The sequence below is a fragment of the Mytilus galloprovincialis genome, chromosome 12 (assembly GCF_965363235.1).
Source record: "Mytilus galloprovincialis chromosome 12, xbMytGall1.hap1.1, whole genome shotgun sequence".
Lineage (NCBI taxonomy): Eukaryota > Metazoa > Mollusca > Bivalvia > Mytilida > Mytilidae > Mytilus > Mytilus galloprovincialis.
Genome location: NC_134849.1, coordinates 39,561,590 through 39,579,111, shown reverse-complemented (window position 1 = coordinate 39,579,111; position 17,522 = coordinate 39,561,590). Strand labels below are relative to the sequence as shown.

At 30.1% G+C, this 17,522-nt stretch overlaps 1 protein-coding gene across 1 annotated transcript in view; it reads left to right on the top strand.

Moving 5' to 3' along the window:
• LOC143053531 (homeobox protein dve-1-like) overlaps positions 1-13,450 on the top strand; it is a 33,145-nt gene extending 19,695 nt beyond the window's left edge. Inside the window, exons 3-6 of the mRNA XM_076226328.1 lie at positions 3,383-3,580; positions 4,055-4,181; positions 5,787-5,892; positions 6,558-13,450. Of these exons, the coding sequence (XP_076082443.1) occupies positions 3,383-3,580; positions 4,055-4,181; positions 5,787-5,892; positions 6,558-8,072 (1,946 nt within the window). The 3' untranslated portion in view covers positions 8,073-13,450. The remainder of the gene's footprint in view (positions 1-3,382; positions 3,581-4,054; positions 4,182-5,786; positions 5,893-6,557) is intronic.
• Positions 13,451-17,522: the final 4,072 nt, after the last annotated feature.

The window sequence follows — 17,522 nt, the reverse complement described above, 5'->3', positions numbered from 1 at the left end:
CAAGAAAAGATAATTTGTTGAAGAGCACTTGGTTTCATAAACAAAAGTATTACGCTTACATCTATCCATAAAATTTTGAGAAAAGTGATTTTAATTACGAATAAGTAGCATTTATTTCATAAAACAAATGTATTATATCACTGCGAATCATAACTGGTATTAGGACGTCTTTGAAGCCGCTTAAGTGTTCACAACTGCACGAAAGTATGAAGAATTTGGGAATTCGTTACAGATGTCGATCGAATTATCATACATGCTAAATTGCAGTTATTAAATGTTATCAATAGCTGTGATGATGAAATTTATTCCATTTAATATGCTATTTCTAATTTCAAGATTCTTAAGTCATAAGAAAATCCCTTTGAAGAGTTTTCTATTCCGGTTGTTTTCAAAAGAGTACTGTTTTGCACCGTGAAGTGTTCATTCGAGTTTCTATCGTCTGCTCTCAAGGATTGGGTGGATTTAACATTCACCGTGAAGTGTTCATCTAAGGCTTTCTCCCATTTTATGACAAATAAGCACTTGAGTCTGATACTAAATATTATGTTTTGGAATTTGTCTGGTGTTGATTTGATGATCATATGGATAACCTCACAGCAGAAGTAGAAACAAATGTAATACTGTAAAGTGTTTAAATATCTTAACAACATCTAGGGCAACCATGACTTCCAACCAGGCAAATTTTGTAATTTGTCACTCAAATTGATTTAAATATTTTAATTTGTTTTATAGTCAAGCAGATGCAGATATGAGTTAAAATTACAGCATATAATTTTTCTTTAAAAAAAAACAACCAACAATTTTTTTATACTAAAATATAGCTTTGAGAAATATGTTGAAAAATTGTAAAAACATAATGTCTTCATGAATAAACATAATTAAATCTTTTAATTTCCAAAATTATTGATCTACATTTTTTTTTTAATTTATTTCGAAAAGATTGCACCTTTTATAACAAAAATTTGTTTATTGTTATTTGTTGACTTATAATGTCTTGAGGTTTATTTTTGAAATATGAAATTAGAAATAAACTGTTTTTCCCAGTGTATATATAAACATTTACATGTATGTCTGAACATGTGACAAATTTTCAAAAGATAACCTGTGTTTAAGAAGAGGGTCGCACCACAATTTAAAATATACTTAAATTGTTTCAAATTTAGCCTTATATATATATTTCAATCAGGGATCCGGAAATTTTTTCACCTAATTTCGGTCATTTTCATATAACTTAAAAGTTGGTGCCCCTTTTCAAAAACAGATTGTCAAAATCTCATGACTGCATTAGTATGCTCCTACTCGAAGAATCAACGAACTTGTTTCACTGTTGCATCGCGTTTACTTCATGATTTATCCTACCATTTTCCTAAAATCGATCAAGAGCAATTAAGGGAAGGCAACAGTTTAAGAATAAAATGATTTTAATGACTCAAAATCGTAATTTTCTCAATCATCGCTTACGTTTCTTTCGATTCTGAAGTTGAAATTCAAACCGGATGTAATGCGACAATACTAAAACGAACAATTCCGGACTTATTCCCGGGATTACTTTTGTTTATAAATCAAATTCACAGGAAAACATCGTTTTTTTTTTAATATTTTACCTTTAATAGTGTAAGAATATTAATGAAAATAGTTGCACTTGCTTAATTTAGCAAGAAATCATTTTAAATTTATGATTTAGTATCAAATCTGCGGAAGAGAATTTTAGGCATGCGTATCATAGTAAACAAAGCATGTGTGTTAGTAGTGAAAAAAACTTTTTTCTGCGTAAATTAAATCAAGTTTTAATTTAATTTTAAATCATAATTGACAATTGTCTTAGCTGAAAAGTAATTAAATAATGAAGACAGATAATGGTATTGAATTTTAATTTCTTTATAATATTAGTCCGGAGCTTGTGATTATAATAGCCAGGTGTGAATTAAAAACACAGGTAAAAAGATTAGCGATCATTAGCCAATAGCTCCCCGAGGCACTAATATAGCTATTAGGAGGGCCCTCAGGATTATAACACTTTACTGGAGTGGCAGTTTAATTACATAAAATCGATAACAAAACAAAAATATGTTTAAAATGGCGATTTGAAACTCAATCTCAACGAAATTACCGAAATTATTTCTGTTGAAAAATAAAATTTGACCTAAATCCCAATAAATGATTTAGGACTTTTGAGTTTCCAAATCGGTCATGTCTGGCATATATGACCGTTTCCGGACCCTTGATTTCAATGCTATTTATGAATATTATGAGTTGAATATTTGCAAATATAACTTTTTAAATCATTTATAGCAAATATCAACAGAAAGGTGTGAACTTGATAATAAATATATTAACATTAGAAATGGCTGTTAATTTATTTGGGAAAATTTTATGAATGAATATGTCGAATGTTAATATTAGGATATTAGAAATTTTAACCCTAAAACTACATGTATTCCAAATGTGTTAACCAAATTTGGTCATATTTAGGTTATTAGTGGAGAGATTTGATTTGAGATCATCATATTATAATGTCATTTGAACCAAACCTTCAAGATTTATAAAATTGATGTAAAGAATAAGAGAGCATGACGCACATTGGCCTAGCTAATTTATAAAGTGATAATTTTAATTAAGAGCACTGGGTCAATACCATTACTAGTTGAATGTTGGTCCCTGAAAAAATCAAATATACATTTAAGTAAAAAAAATAGTATAACACACCTTGACCCAAATTTATAAAGTGTTAATTTTAATTAAGAGCACTGGGTCGGTACCACTACTGATGGGCTATTAGTTTCTGGCTGCGTCATCACCACTGTAGTTAATGCTTCTTTACTCTGACATAGTTTATATAATTAACATTTTATTATTCCATTGATAAATTTTGAAAATCGTACTAATATGAACTGATCTTCCAACTCCTTCTTGGCAAGTTGGCCTTTATTGATTTTATCCATTTTAAGGTGCCTTTTGATCTTATAGTTCTTCAAGTATTGCTATATGTGTGGGCATTTTTTTTTTTTTTTTTTGGTTTTGAGTGGTCAAGATTGGGTTTACAGAATAAAGAATAATTAGCAAAAAACATAATGAATAGAGAAAAAATTATATAATATTGATTATAGAAATGGGATGAAAATTTATATATATAAAGAATAACAGAGAAAGTTTAAAGAATTAAGTAGTACATCACTGATTACAGAAATACGAATAAGAAAAAATAGCATCAAACTAATTTTAGTAGTAGTATATTCATTTTCGTGTCAGAGAATTTTACAGAATAAAGTTTTAAAGATAAAGAATTATACATATCAGGAATGCACATTGAGATGTTAACAAATTCTGACCCCCAATTAAGTGTTGATTTTTATTTTCAATTGATACATATTTATAATTCTAGGTGCCAAGTCCCTACCCATTCACTGTGTGGTAGAACAGACCAGCGGAGCAGTATCCTTCGATGATGACGGAAGTTCACACTACACTGTAGAACTTGACAGCTACGCAATTCTACCATGTACAACACTGTTCTCAGAATTAGTGAGGGCAGCACTGGTCAAGCTGGGTTACAACTCAACAGAATCAATGAACGCTAAAGGTAATTGGCTGTAGAGTATTAAAAGAGGGGTCTTTGTTGTATGATTATGTGTAAATTTGCTTAAGAAATTGTTTTTACTGTTTTCATAAAAAAAAAGAATAAAAAAAAAAGGAATTTAAAAAAAGAATTTAAAAACAGAATATGTATTTAGAAAATAGAAAACATATTTAAAAAAAAAAAAGAAAATATATTTAAAAAAAAGAAAATATATTTAAAAAAAAGAAAATATAATAGACAGCAAAACACAGTTCCATGTGGAACAGAATACTTTAGTTTAACTGTGTGGTCATATTGAATATTGAAAAATTACTAACAGCAAGTTGGAGAACCTAACTTGTTAAACTCAAATCTAGCCATCCTCAGTGGTCAACTTAATACTAAACAATAACTTCTTAAAAGGTACACATCTTAGATAAGGTATCATGCTACAAGATTTGACAAAATATTTCAATTTAAAAAAATATTTGATTACAGGAGCTATACAGATTAAAAACTGGAGACCTTTGACCTTTGATGCAATCAGCAACAACTCAAAATCAACAGTGGAGGATATACTAGGGGAGCTAACTCAGGTTGCCAAATTGAGAATTAGGCTTTGCAGGTAAATAATACACTAACACATGTGTCTAACACATGTGTCTTTTACTTTTACAACACCTGAAAAACAAAAGCAGCAATAATACAATCTATCTAGAACATGTAAAAGGCCTAAATTGAGAATTAGGCTTTGCAGGTAAATAATACAGTAACACTTGTGTCTTTTACTTTTACAACACCTGAAAAACAAAAGCAGCAATAATACAATCTATCTAGAACATGTAAAAGGCCTAAATTGAGAATTAGGCTTTGCAGGTAAATAATACACTAACACTTGTGTCTTTTACTTTTACAACACCTGAAAAACAAAAGCAACAATGACTAAAGCAGCAATAATACAATCTATCTAGAACATGTAAAAGGCCTAAATTGAGAATTAGGCTTTGCAGGAAAATAATACACTAACACTTGTTTCTTTCCCTTTTTCAACACCTGAAAAGCAATAATGACGAAAGCAGCAAACAATACAGGCCTAAGAAGTATAGCATTTTCCCTTAATACAAAAACTAAGTACTGTAAATTCAGATATTATTGTGAGATATTTATTATTGGGAATAATGTGACTAAGTGATAATCACTATAATAAGAACTCATATTTTGATATCTGATACATAAGAATGCAAATTTTCCTGAAATTGCAAGAATAAATCTGTCACTTTTTTTGTTCTTTCTAAAAAAAAATCGCAATAATAACTGCAAACAATAATTTCAGAATTTACAGTCTTAAAAAAAAAATCACATCAGAGTATATCATTTGATGGTTTAACTAATTGATGTGGAACTGACCCTTTTATGAAGTTCTCTTGCATAAAATTAATCACTTTTAAAAGTCTCATTTGGTGGGATATTTAATGATTGTAAGCTTTCCTAATAATTTTTAAGTAATTCTAAACAGGAGTGAATCTTTATTTTACAAACTGGAAACTTATAAAGAGTAAACTATTTAGCTTTCAAACAATCTGAGCATCAAGGTCTTGACTTATCTTTTTTAGATATTATATTTTTATGAGTATTAAGGTGGTACCTAACACTACAGGGAGATAACTCTGTAAAATCAGCAGAACGTTTTATTGACGTTGTGTTCATAAGGGAATATTAAGCTTCTCAATGATCAAAATAAGTGTTTGTCAAACTGCTATATAACCGGTGTATTTTTTCTGATTAAACAGTTGGTTCAAATTTTTTAAAGTTTTTATATTTTTGTCAAAGGGTCAAAGTAAATACTTTGTCAAAATTTCAAGAAAATTAAACGAGCCAAATTAATTTTAGTTAAAGTGTTGGGTACCACCTTAATATTATTGTTGCAATTAAGTTTGAGAGGATTTTAAACACTGTACATAACAATCTTTAATATATAGCTATCAAACTCATATATATAATGCTCAAGGTTTTATCTACAATTTTCAAATGAGTTATTGTATTTTGAAGTTTAGTAATTTTGACTCTTTTTTTATAACTTAAGAAATTTTTTATTGTAATAGTTGATAGAATTTTAAAAATGTGAATTGTACTTGTAAAAAGTGAAACTTATAGTTGTAATAGCAACAGAAAATAAAATAAAAGAAGAAACTGAAATCTATTTTGGTCATCTCATCTTTACCATTTACAGCAAGGCCAAGATAAGTTCTGTTGATGAGGTCAAGGGGAGATTACTCCAGTTATTGCTGAACCAATCACAGGGCCTGCTGATGAACTCTGGCTGTCCTATAGAAAAGGTAAGTACTGCTAAATATGCATACACTATTAAGACTGTAGAAAATCAGTTTGAATGCAAAGGTAGTCTTTAGGAGATGGACACCAATTCGGCAATGATAAGGGAGATAATTGCTCTTAGACAGAAAAAAAGTAATTCTAAAGATAGAACTGTGAATTAATTACAAAAAACTATTGTGTAGAAAAAAATCCCTTATTTTGGAAATAAGATGGTTCAATAGTTTTACAAATGAAAAGGGGATTGCCTGTCATTTGTTAAATGTGCAATGGCAGATATTTCATGACACCATTTGATTGAAGCAGAATTGAAACTTTGCCTATTATTGTGCATGTGACAGTTCATTGAAAAAAAGGTTAAAAAAAAACACCACACACTTAAGACCATGTATACGATTGGCTTTATGATTGTTATCTTCGTTATTTTTCACTGAAAAAGCCAGATTTTATCATTTTATACAGTTTGCACTTGTTTAAAATGATTAAAAACAAATGTTAGGTAAATATCATTGAGACAGCGATCAAAGAAATTTAGAAAACAGAAAACACTTACAGGACAACATATCGTCTTTACTGAGTTTAAATAAAATATTGAATAAATGACACAATCATTATCAGTAAGATTTTTTTTTTTGTTAAATTTGCTAAAAATTGTGTTTTTCACTTTCAGTCTCTTCTTACCACATTTGCCAAAGGTGATGCTTACGCTAATTTATCACCGGAACTTCGACAAGCTTTTGACAAATGGTATGCAGAGCAGATTCGTAGTGTCAAGCCAGAGGAAAGTAGAAATACACACGAAACATCTCCAGAAAAACAGGTTGAGACCATTCAACACACAGAGTCTACATCAGTTTCATCTACCATGCCATCAGCCATTACTTCCTCACCCCACTTTCACTGTAAAACAAGAATGAGAACTTCGTTTGACCCAGAACATGAGATTCCTAGACTTCAGAGATGGTTTCAGGAAAATCAGCACCCCACACGAGAACAGATGATACATTACTTAGACGAGTTAAACTCACTGGATGCTAGAAAAGGTAGAAGGCCGTTAGACTTGACCAATATTATTTATTGGTTTAAAAATGCAAGAGCTGCCCATAGGAGAGCTTCTAGACAATTTGACGGAGATGGATCATTTGATTTGGAGGATGGACAGGGAACTAGTCCTACTGGTGACCAGAACTTACCTTATCTTCCTAATAAGAATGCAGTGTACATGCTCCCTTACCCCATTCATGGCCACCATTACCCTTCAACTGAGGATTCTCGTCTCCCTTCTGAAACTGCCAAAGGTCAAAACATATCAAACGAAGATTCGCGGGAACCTTTTGATTTATCACAATCTCGTACTTCTAGTCAAAGCAAATCTCCTGTAGAAATAAAGAGAGAAGTTACCTCCCCTTTAATCAAAGAAACAGGGAGTGTCCAACTGAAACAGGAAGCAGACGACACTGAAAACAACAACAAGAGCAGTCCTGCAGTGAATGGTTGTAATAAATCTGATGTATCTAGTCCAAGAGAAACAAATAATTATGATGGCAATAGTAAGATGAATTCTGATTCAGAAATGGATGATTCTGAGTTTGAAGATGATAAATCTAATGTTGGGTCAGATTCTAGTCACGAAGCTGCCAATCTGTCAATCAAAAATATGGAGAATCAGGGTTTCCTTAGCAACGGACTTGCACATTTGCCAAAAACATCAACAGGGCTTCATCAACCATTGCACATTCCGCATTTCCCGCACCCATTAGCTATGCACTATTTTCCAATGAATACTCATTTTATGGCGCAGCAAGCTGCACGGTACAATCAACAACAACAGCAACAACAGACGTCACAGATGTCAAGGTCAAACTCATCAAGCAATACTCATCGCAAGAGACGCACCCGTGTGTTTATAGACCCCATGTCAGAAATACCGATACTAGAAAAATGGTTTGCGGAAGACACTCATCCATCTTCATACATGATTGATAAATATACAGATGAACTGAATCGTTCTGAATATAGACAAAAGTTTCCAAGATTGGAACCGAAAAATATTCAGTTGTGGTTTAAGAATCATCGTGCTAAAGTGAAACGAATGCGCTTGTCGCAGGATTACGATCACATGGATCAAGTAATGTTAGATTCAGACGACCAGAGTGACATTATCAAAAGAGAGATTCATTCATAAATTGTTGGTGATAATATTACATGTTTTGTTATATATATATATATTATTGGACTATGTAGGACTCGTGTTGTGTATTGCATCTTAGGTGCTAGTTTAAAATAAATTTGTGTGAAATTTACAGATTGTAAATTTTTCAGGGAATTTTAACGCTTAATGATGGTATTGATTTGATGGGTGTTTTTTTGTCTTCTACGCATTATCATCTTCTAAGATTTTTTGCAAGATCACCGAAAAAAAAAATAATTTGCAGCAATACATTAACTGAATTTTTGTTTTATGAAGTTTCTTTACCTGTTGAAATATAAAATTTAATTTTTTTCCTGATATTTTTAGTATGCATTCATAAAACTTGAACTGTTTCAGATTACGCAATAAGGTATTCATTAAGCAATATTTTTCATTCTTTTGTCAAATTTTTATACACAAATGCCATAAAAAAATAATAATTCTGAGATGGAGTCTCTTTTAAGAGGTTGTTATATGCTGGTGCCAATGGTATTGAAAACCCAAAAAGCAATAGATTTTGAATTTTTATGTATATAAATATAAGGAGATGTGGGGTTATGTCTGACAATATTTGTATTTTATTAGTTAGAAATACTGTCTCGAAAAAATTGGCATAATATTAAAAATGTTGCCATGTAATAATATACTTAGCAATAATGTTGAAATATTGTGTATTATTTTTAATGTTATGTATCACGCAATCAATTATTTACTCACTAAAAATATTTTTACTCAAAAATTGTCTTGAAAATTCTATTCAGATTATTTTAATCATGTGTCAAATTCATGTGCATGGCATAAGTAGAAAAATCAGGATTGTTATTTTTGGTGAAAGGAATTGTCTTTTTTATAAATATTTATTTTTGAACTCTCAAGCATCAATTCAAACACTATGAGTATGTATCAGTCAGTTTTGTGTGTGTGTATGTCTGCTCTGTTATCTGTTTGTTAAGTCTCTTCATTTAAAAAAAATATTTATCATTTTTGAATACATAGGCAAACTGACTATTTATGAATTCTACTCCTTCAAAACTATATGGGTTATTTCCCCTTAAAGAGAACTTTTCAGACATTACTAAATATTCATTGAGTTTTAATAGCATTCACAACTTTAAGGCATGTTATTGCTTAACATGGGATTGCTTGCTTATGAATCATGAATTGGCCATTTCATTGAAAATGAGAAAAATTGTAAATATCCCTTTAGATTACTATTGTCATGTGACTCTAGAATACTATTGTCATGTGACTTTAGATTACTATTGTCATGTGACTTAATTCCTGGAAGATGACCATTCCCTAGTATTAAACTGCTCAGATTGGCATGGCTTATTTGTTTAGACAAGGACTTTTGTCTGCATTGCATGATTGTATAACAATGGTGTCTGTTTCAAAAAAAATTGTGGAACATATTTAAATGTTCAAGTTTTAAAAAACACAACAATTTGCTAACATAAGGTGATTTTACCTAGTAATGTCACACTCATTCATAGTTAGTGCATGCAAAACATTATTCTGCTAACAAAATTACACCTCTAACCCGCAAAAACATTTGCCATTAGACATGGAGCATTATTTTTATTAATTACATATTCAAATTTGTATGAAATTTTTCAGTAATGTAAAGCTAAGATTTATCATCTTAACCAATTGTTTAATTGACATAAGTGTCAATACAGACATGTCTTTCTCTATCCAATCAGATTAGGTGTTACAAATTTGTATGCTAACACTGATCATGCTTTGGATCACATGCTTAGAAGTAAGGGAGATCACTCATTGCATCATTTAAACAAATTAATACCTCAGTGGGACTTTTTTTTTTAGAGTGTATAAGATTAAGGAGATGAAGCAACACATTACCCATTTGTCTTTCAAACTAAAAAAAGGTGAATACAAATCATTTAATCATTTTTTTAGGGAACACATGCTAGAAAGAAGCATGTTTTGTTGTTATCATTTAATATTAATGACATCATTTAGACTGAATGATTTATAATATACTGTGAAGAGTTACAACACTGTGTTATAATTGTCCAAAGTTCCATTTATTTATGTTACAACTCCCCCCTAGTTTACTGATATAGGTACACTTTTCTTGAAGTCGATCTTCATAGAGAAATAACTTTTTTTCTGTGTCTCTAAACTTTAGACTTGTGCTTTGCTATTTTTGTGTTCACTGTAAAAATCTAGTGCTCTAGTTTTAATTGTACATAAATTGCCAGTTATAAACACTTATTTATATCATAATCATTTGTATATATCATTATTGACCAGAAATTTGGTAATTAAAAAATGGATATGAAAATATGGTGTTAAAACTTGTCAGATATTATGTTATTTATGAAAAACTAATGATGTAAAATAGACGTGTGGATTTTAAATCCATTAAAATGCTGCATGAAAAATAATAAATGCTTGATATATATTTATTTCTGTATGTCAAATTGCAACAGTTATTTTCAGTATGTAGTAAAATTCAAAATGATAAAGATATATTTTATAGCCGTTTTCTTTTTTTAAATCGACGAATAAAATCTTTTAAAAAATTTGAAAGCATGCTTACGAACTAAAAATAACAAATTGCAACATTTTCCTTTATAAACGGGAATTTATAGGCACTCATTTTTTTAGGTTAAAAAAAAAGGATTCATTGTAATTTCTGACAGTCTCTTTTATCTTTCCTCACAGGGGTGAGGGGATAAACAATTCTATTTTTATTCTTTAAAAATCTAAATGATATGAATTAAATCTATATATAGAAAATAACTGTTGTTTTGCTTGTATTATAAACAGCACTGATATTTATATGTTACGTATATAAAAAAATGTTAGAGTAACAGAAAAAGATTTTTTCGTTACAAGAAAACACATTAAAAATCCTTTTCAAATATTTGACAATCAAATTCAAATTTGAACATTATTTTTAATTTTTTATAGTAATAAGTTAGATTTAAAAATAAGGACAAAGTTATTTATGACTGATTTCGATAACTTAGACGATAGCTTAACATCAACATGTTTTTTCTTGTTTGTTTTATTGATGATTTAAAATGCTATCAGACTCACTATGGTTACTTTGTGACCTACTTTCTCATGTCCTGCTATAAATATTAGTGCTGTTTATAAACCCTCTATACTTTCCAAATTGTATACATTCCTCTTGTATATTGGTGTATGCTGCTTACCATACAAGTCCACAATTGATGGCCTGCCCGTTAATCCTTCAAATGAGAAATAACTATAATTGATTAAAACACTAATGAAATGAATTTCTTAGTTATGAAGTTTTTTGAAGAAAGTTGAAGTAAAGTATAGTTTTTTGAAGAAAGTTGAAGTAAACTATATATACTATCAGTATAATATGTAATTGGGATGAGAAGTTGATCAATCATAGCTACAAAAATGACCTGTCGGCAAGCAGTATATACTAACAATATTTTTAGTTATTAGTCATAGACGTAGGTGCTAACGATATAAATTATTTTTATTTTAACTGTTGTATTATATTTAGAAGACATTTGCAATAATTTATTGTTGTTTTAATACTCTTTACAGCTATTTTTAGACTTGTTTTGACTTGTTGACGAATTTTAAACTCGCAATAATAAATTTGTGGCAATTATATAGTTTTAGAAAAATGTTATGATTTGAAATGCAACATTTCATTATAATGGTAACTAAATATCTGCATTTTAATTTTATTTTGAATTATATGATTTGTTAATGAGAGTTGCAATTCTTGTTATTTATTTTCCTGTCATTCTAAGACATGCCAGAGATTGAATTATCTCCCTTCTTGATTTTTGAATTAACTCCCTTGATTTTGAATTGTCTCCCTTCTTGATTTTTCTAAGGAAAAAAATAGCTGAATAGTTTATGTGCAGAAGGACATATATATCACATTCCCTTCATTCATACATTATCAAAATGTTTAATTTAGGATTGTTGAAATCAGAAGATCTTTTAGGCAGGATATCTCTCAATAAGGGAGATAATTGAATCATAGCTTTATTTGTCTTTTTAATATACAGGGTACTTGTTGATTTTAAATGTGATTATAAACAAATGCTTTATTGTATGGGGGTTATATCTTGTTAGTTTAGTTATTAGCACTGTTTTGGATAGAGATTGTTTCAATATATCAATACATGTAAAATGAAATGAATTATGGTAAGAATTGTAAAAATGAAATGAAGCTTTTTATACCTATACATTTAATGTCAAAAGTATGCAAAGTCAAATATATAAAGCAATAAAATATTTATATTTCGATTATTTTTTGTTTGAAGAATGATTAGAATAGATTTAAAGATTATTTTTGCAGCATTTGTTAATTTTTTTTAAAAAGAACAAAACAATTTAGATTTTGATTGTTTTGTTTACAACTGACATCAATTTAAACTGATATTTAATTTTTTTTAAAACATTCTTTTGATAATTAAAAACAAGATGCAAAATTATATGATGATAAATATTTGGAATTTATTATCATGTAAGTTGAGGCAATCAGGCAAGAAACATGATCTAACTTTTACTGGATTATTATATAATCAGGAATTTCTGTCTCTATATGATATTTTTAAATTGAATTAAACCCTGACAAAATCAATTAAAATGCAAAGATTTATTTTAAAATAATTATAAATATTTTGATAGTAGAAAATGTTTTAAATCATGTTTGTTTGAAATATTCAAAAAGTTCAATTATACTCAGCAGTGTTTTTGATCTGTACAGAAAATAAATCATTCACAAATTGTTAGTTTTTATATAGAAAGCCTTTTTTAGGTTAAATTTACAAATTCAAATTTTTATTTTAGTTGCATAAAATTATTTTAGAGGTACAGATAACAATGTTTGCATACTAATGATATGTTTACATGATGCTCAGATTGTTTAAAAATCCCAGTAAAAAATAGATAAAGCTAAACTATGAGAATGCTTTGTATTGAAAAGGGAGATAATAAAAAAAGAAGAAAAAAAGAACAGGGAGATAATCTTCTTATTACCTCCCTTGACAACTTCTACATCATTACTAGACTCTATTCATGATATTTATACTCACAGATACTACTTTTTATAATTCAGAAAATTTCTTTTATTCAGTTTCAAGTCTCTTACCTTAAGAATTTTAGTTGTACTCCACAGAATGAATTTTAGTTATTTTTTTGGGGGATTAAAATAAAAAGATTTTGATGGTCGCCTCTGTATAATTAAGACATCTGTATGCTACAGACATACAGATTTGTATTAAAGCTGTGTAAAACTATTGTTACATGTTGATGATATATTAAGTGTCATAGATTATTGTTGGACATGCCAAAAAATATTGTACATGTCAAAATATGCAATAAAATAGTGAAAAAACAGACTTTTAGAAAATATCTCAATTTGCCATGAAATTGTCTGGGTCTGAAGTATGCAAGTAAGTAAATTTTATTTAGAGTCAGCATACATATACATGATGACAGGCAAAACATGAGCTCTGGCGAGCTCTTTAACCGACCTTCACATAAAAATCATGCATCAAGCAAATACATGTACTAATAAACAAAAATGAAAAAGCATGCAATATTATGATATTGAATGTTTTCTCTGCTTCTGTATTGTACAATGACATCATCAAGCAAATTAGATAGTACCTAAAACTTTGAAGAAAGTAGATTTGGCTTGTTTAGTTGATATATATATTTCGACAAAATATTTACTTAGACCGGTTGACAAAAATATACAAATACAAGAAACCATACAATTTACAGGAATAATTTCATTGGATAAATAGAAATTTGACAAACACTAGTTTAGATAATTGAGAATCATGATTTAACTCTATTAGTAGTATGTGATTAAAAAGTTTTAAACAGTCAACTCCTTCAGGTGTTTTGTACCCCCTTAAGCCAGTGTTAGTTAGATTTCATTGCTTTCTAAAGCTATAACCACACAGTTATGTAAGTCATCAATGTTCAGGTAACACATAGTTTACATTTGAAGCCCCTAAAACTCCGCTATAGATTGTTATAAAATTGCAATGAGTTGCAGGCTTTTGCTCAGTATAAATATTTTCTCTTTGAATTTAAGATAAAGAATGATGTTAGCTATTCTCTCATAAAAAAAAAAATCAAAAAATTTTTTTTTAAAATAGCAATAATTAACTACTTGTATATCAGTTGGATGTATTCAATTGATATTTTAGTCTTGCGGAATAAGATTTATTTGCTGGTTGTTATTCATATTGTGTCTCTTGTCATAATGGTTTTTGTCGAGCCTTCGACTTTAGTCGAAAAAGCGAGACTAAGCGATCCTACATTCCGTCGTCGTCGGCGTCGTCGGCGGCGTCAACAAATATTCACTCTGTGGTTAAAGTTTTTGAAATTTTAATAACTTTCTTAAACTATACTGGATTTCTACCAAACTTTGACAGAAGCTTGTTTATGATCATAAGATAGTATCCAGAAGTAAATTTTGTAAAAATAAAATTCCATTTTTTCCGTATTTTACTATAAATGGACTTAGTTTTTTCTGCGGGGAAACAAAACATTCACTCTGTGGTTAAAGTTTTTAGAATTTTAATAACTTTCTCAAACTATCCTGGGTTTGTACCAAACTTGGACAGAAGCTTGTTTATGATCATAAGATAATATCCAGAAGTAAATTTTGTAAAAATAAAATTCCATTTTTTCCGTATTTTACTTATAAATGGACTTAGTTTTTTTCTGCGGGGAAACATTACATTCACTCTGTGGTTAAAGTTTTTAGAATTTTAATAACTTTCTTTAACTATCCTGGGTTTGTACCAAACTTGGACAGAAGCTTGTTTATGATCATAAGATAGTATCCAGAAGAAAATTTTGTAAAAATAAAATTCAATTTTTTCCGTATTTTACTTATAAATGGACTTAGTTTTTTCTGCAGGGAACCATTACATTCACTCTGTGGTTAAAGTTTTTAAAATTTAAATAACTTTCTTAAACTATCCTGGGTTTGTACCAAACTTGGAAATAACCTTATTTATGATCATAAGATTGTATCCAGAAGTAAAGTTTGTAAAAAGATTACTCTGTTTTTTTCTGTAATTTACTTTCAAATGGACTTAGATTTTCTTACAATCATAAAATAGTAACAAGAGGAATATTTTTATTGATTTTTTTCCTCATTGTTGTTGAGCCTGTGATTTACAGCAAAAATAGGCGAGACACTGGGTTCCGCAGAACCCTTACAAATTTTTTTTTATGCCCAGCCGTAGTTTTGCGGGCATTAAGTTTTCCCTTTGTCTATATGTGCACCCGGTAATTGGTTTCCATTCTCTAACTTCAGTTTGCCTCAACCAAATGTTATGCAACTTATATACAATGCAAATACCACAAAACATACTAATAGATCAAGTTTGAATTTTGGTGCAGTCACTTTTATCAATTTTACAAATCTCCTGTAAAGAGAATGCCACACTCTTTGCGCGTTAAGAAACTTGCAACAATTCTTTGAGGGGTCCCTAGGTGACCTGTTGCAAGGCAAAATTTCTGTCCCTAACCATATACCCTCATTTTCCAGTGGTAATCCAAATTTCCCCGACCATCATCCCAAATGGCCCCAGAATAACAAGACCTACCTAATCTATTTATTGTTATCGTCTTGAATATGCATGAAATATTTGCCACTGGACGTAAAGTAACCAACAATCAATCAATCAATCTAACTTTAGTTTGCCTCAACTAAATTTTGTAAATTTTATACACAATGTTTATTACTCCAATACACAGATTAAGTTTGATGTTTGGTAGCATCACTTTCACCACTCTTGAGTTATGTCCCTTTATAAAGATGTATGCAAGAGGGGCATCATCTGTGTCCCATGGCCACATCCCCCATTTATTTTGGCGTTTGAGCCAATCTGATGATTGAGCGAGTCTTATCAAACTAATCTTTGTCTTGTCTGTGAAGAAAGTCTCAATATAAGAGATATATGTATTACTAACTGTAGTGTAAACTTGTATAAAGCTTTGTATTTCAGAAGGTAGGAGACCTGGATGCTCCACACCTTGTATGCAGATAACTTATGTTCAGAAACAGGCCCATTTCCTGGACCCCATTTTCATGGTTCAGTGACTGGTTCAGTTGTCATGTGAATTTCTCACATATATGAGTAATAGGTTAAATATATTTGGTTAATTAGTTCCTTGCCATCAGACATTGTTCACCTGACTTTTACCTCAGTTCATGGATCAGTGATCAAGGTTAATGTTACATGATAAGGTTTGTTTCTCAGATACTATAAGCAGGAGTCTAGCTATATTTGGTGTATTGAATAATTGATAGGTATTCTTATCTGTCTGGCAGGTATCACCTGACCTTGACCTCATTTTCATGGTTCATTGGTCAATTTTCATTTTTTGAGTTTTGGTCTGTTAATCAAATAATTTAAGGACTAGGTCAACTATATTTGTGTATGAAATGATTTTAAGATGTACAGGTCTGTCTGGCAGGTATCTTTTGACCTTTGCCTCATTTTCATGGGTCAATGGTCAATATTTGGTTTTGTGTTTTTATCTGTGTTCAATAATTGTAAGATGTACATGACTGTCTGACCTTGACCTCATTTTAATGGATCTTAAACAAGATGCCACATCTGCACTATCATGTTAAGTGGACTGTGCAAATGGGATAAAACTCTAATTTGGCATTAAAATTAGAAAGATCATATCATAGCTATATAGGGAACATGTGTTCTAAGTTCGAAGTTGATCAGACTTCAACTTCATCAAAAACTACCTCGACCAAAATCTTTAACCTGAAGTGGGACAGGCGGACGGTCGAACGGATGGACGGACGAACGAATAGACGAACGGATGCACAGCTCAAAAAACATAATGCCCATAAATGGGGCATAAAAATAAAAAGTGTATATGTGATAGTCAAACCTTTATCTTTAAGACTTTCAATATAAAACCAATGGTTAGTAAAACAGGTGAGACAATTCAGCATGTGCACTGTTGTTACAATTTGTTCTTATTTGTGCTATTTCACCTCTGTCTAAGGCTAGGGGCATGGTTTAGTGCTTACAATCATGTTTTACCCTACCACATTCTATATTTGCCTGTTCTAAGTCAGGAGCCTTTTAATACAATGGTTATTTTGGTTACTGTTTGTTAAATATGTTTTTTTCCATTATTTTTTTTGTCATAACTCTTTTTTTGAGCACACTCTCAAGGGTGGTCGACAAAGTCATCTTTATTAAGCACAAATTACAACCATAATTAGACCAAATTCATGACAATTACACGTATTAACAACAATATAATGATGAAATTTACATTTACATTTACATAAAAATGAAACAAATTCTAAACACATAACACAACAAATACCGAGGGGAGTCATGGCACAGCCTACTCACGAACTATGAATGACTCGGAAATAGAAAAAAAATAACTTTTTGTTCTGCTTCC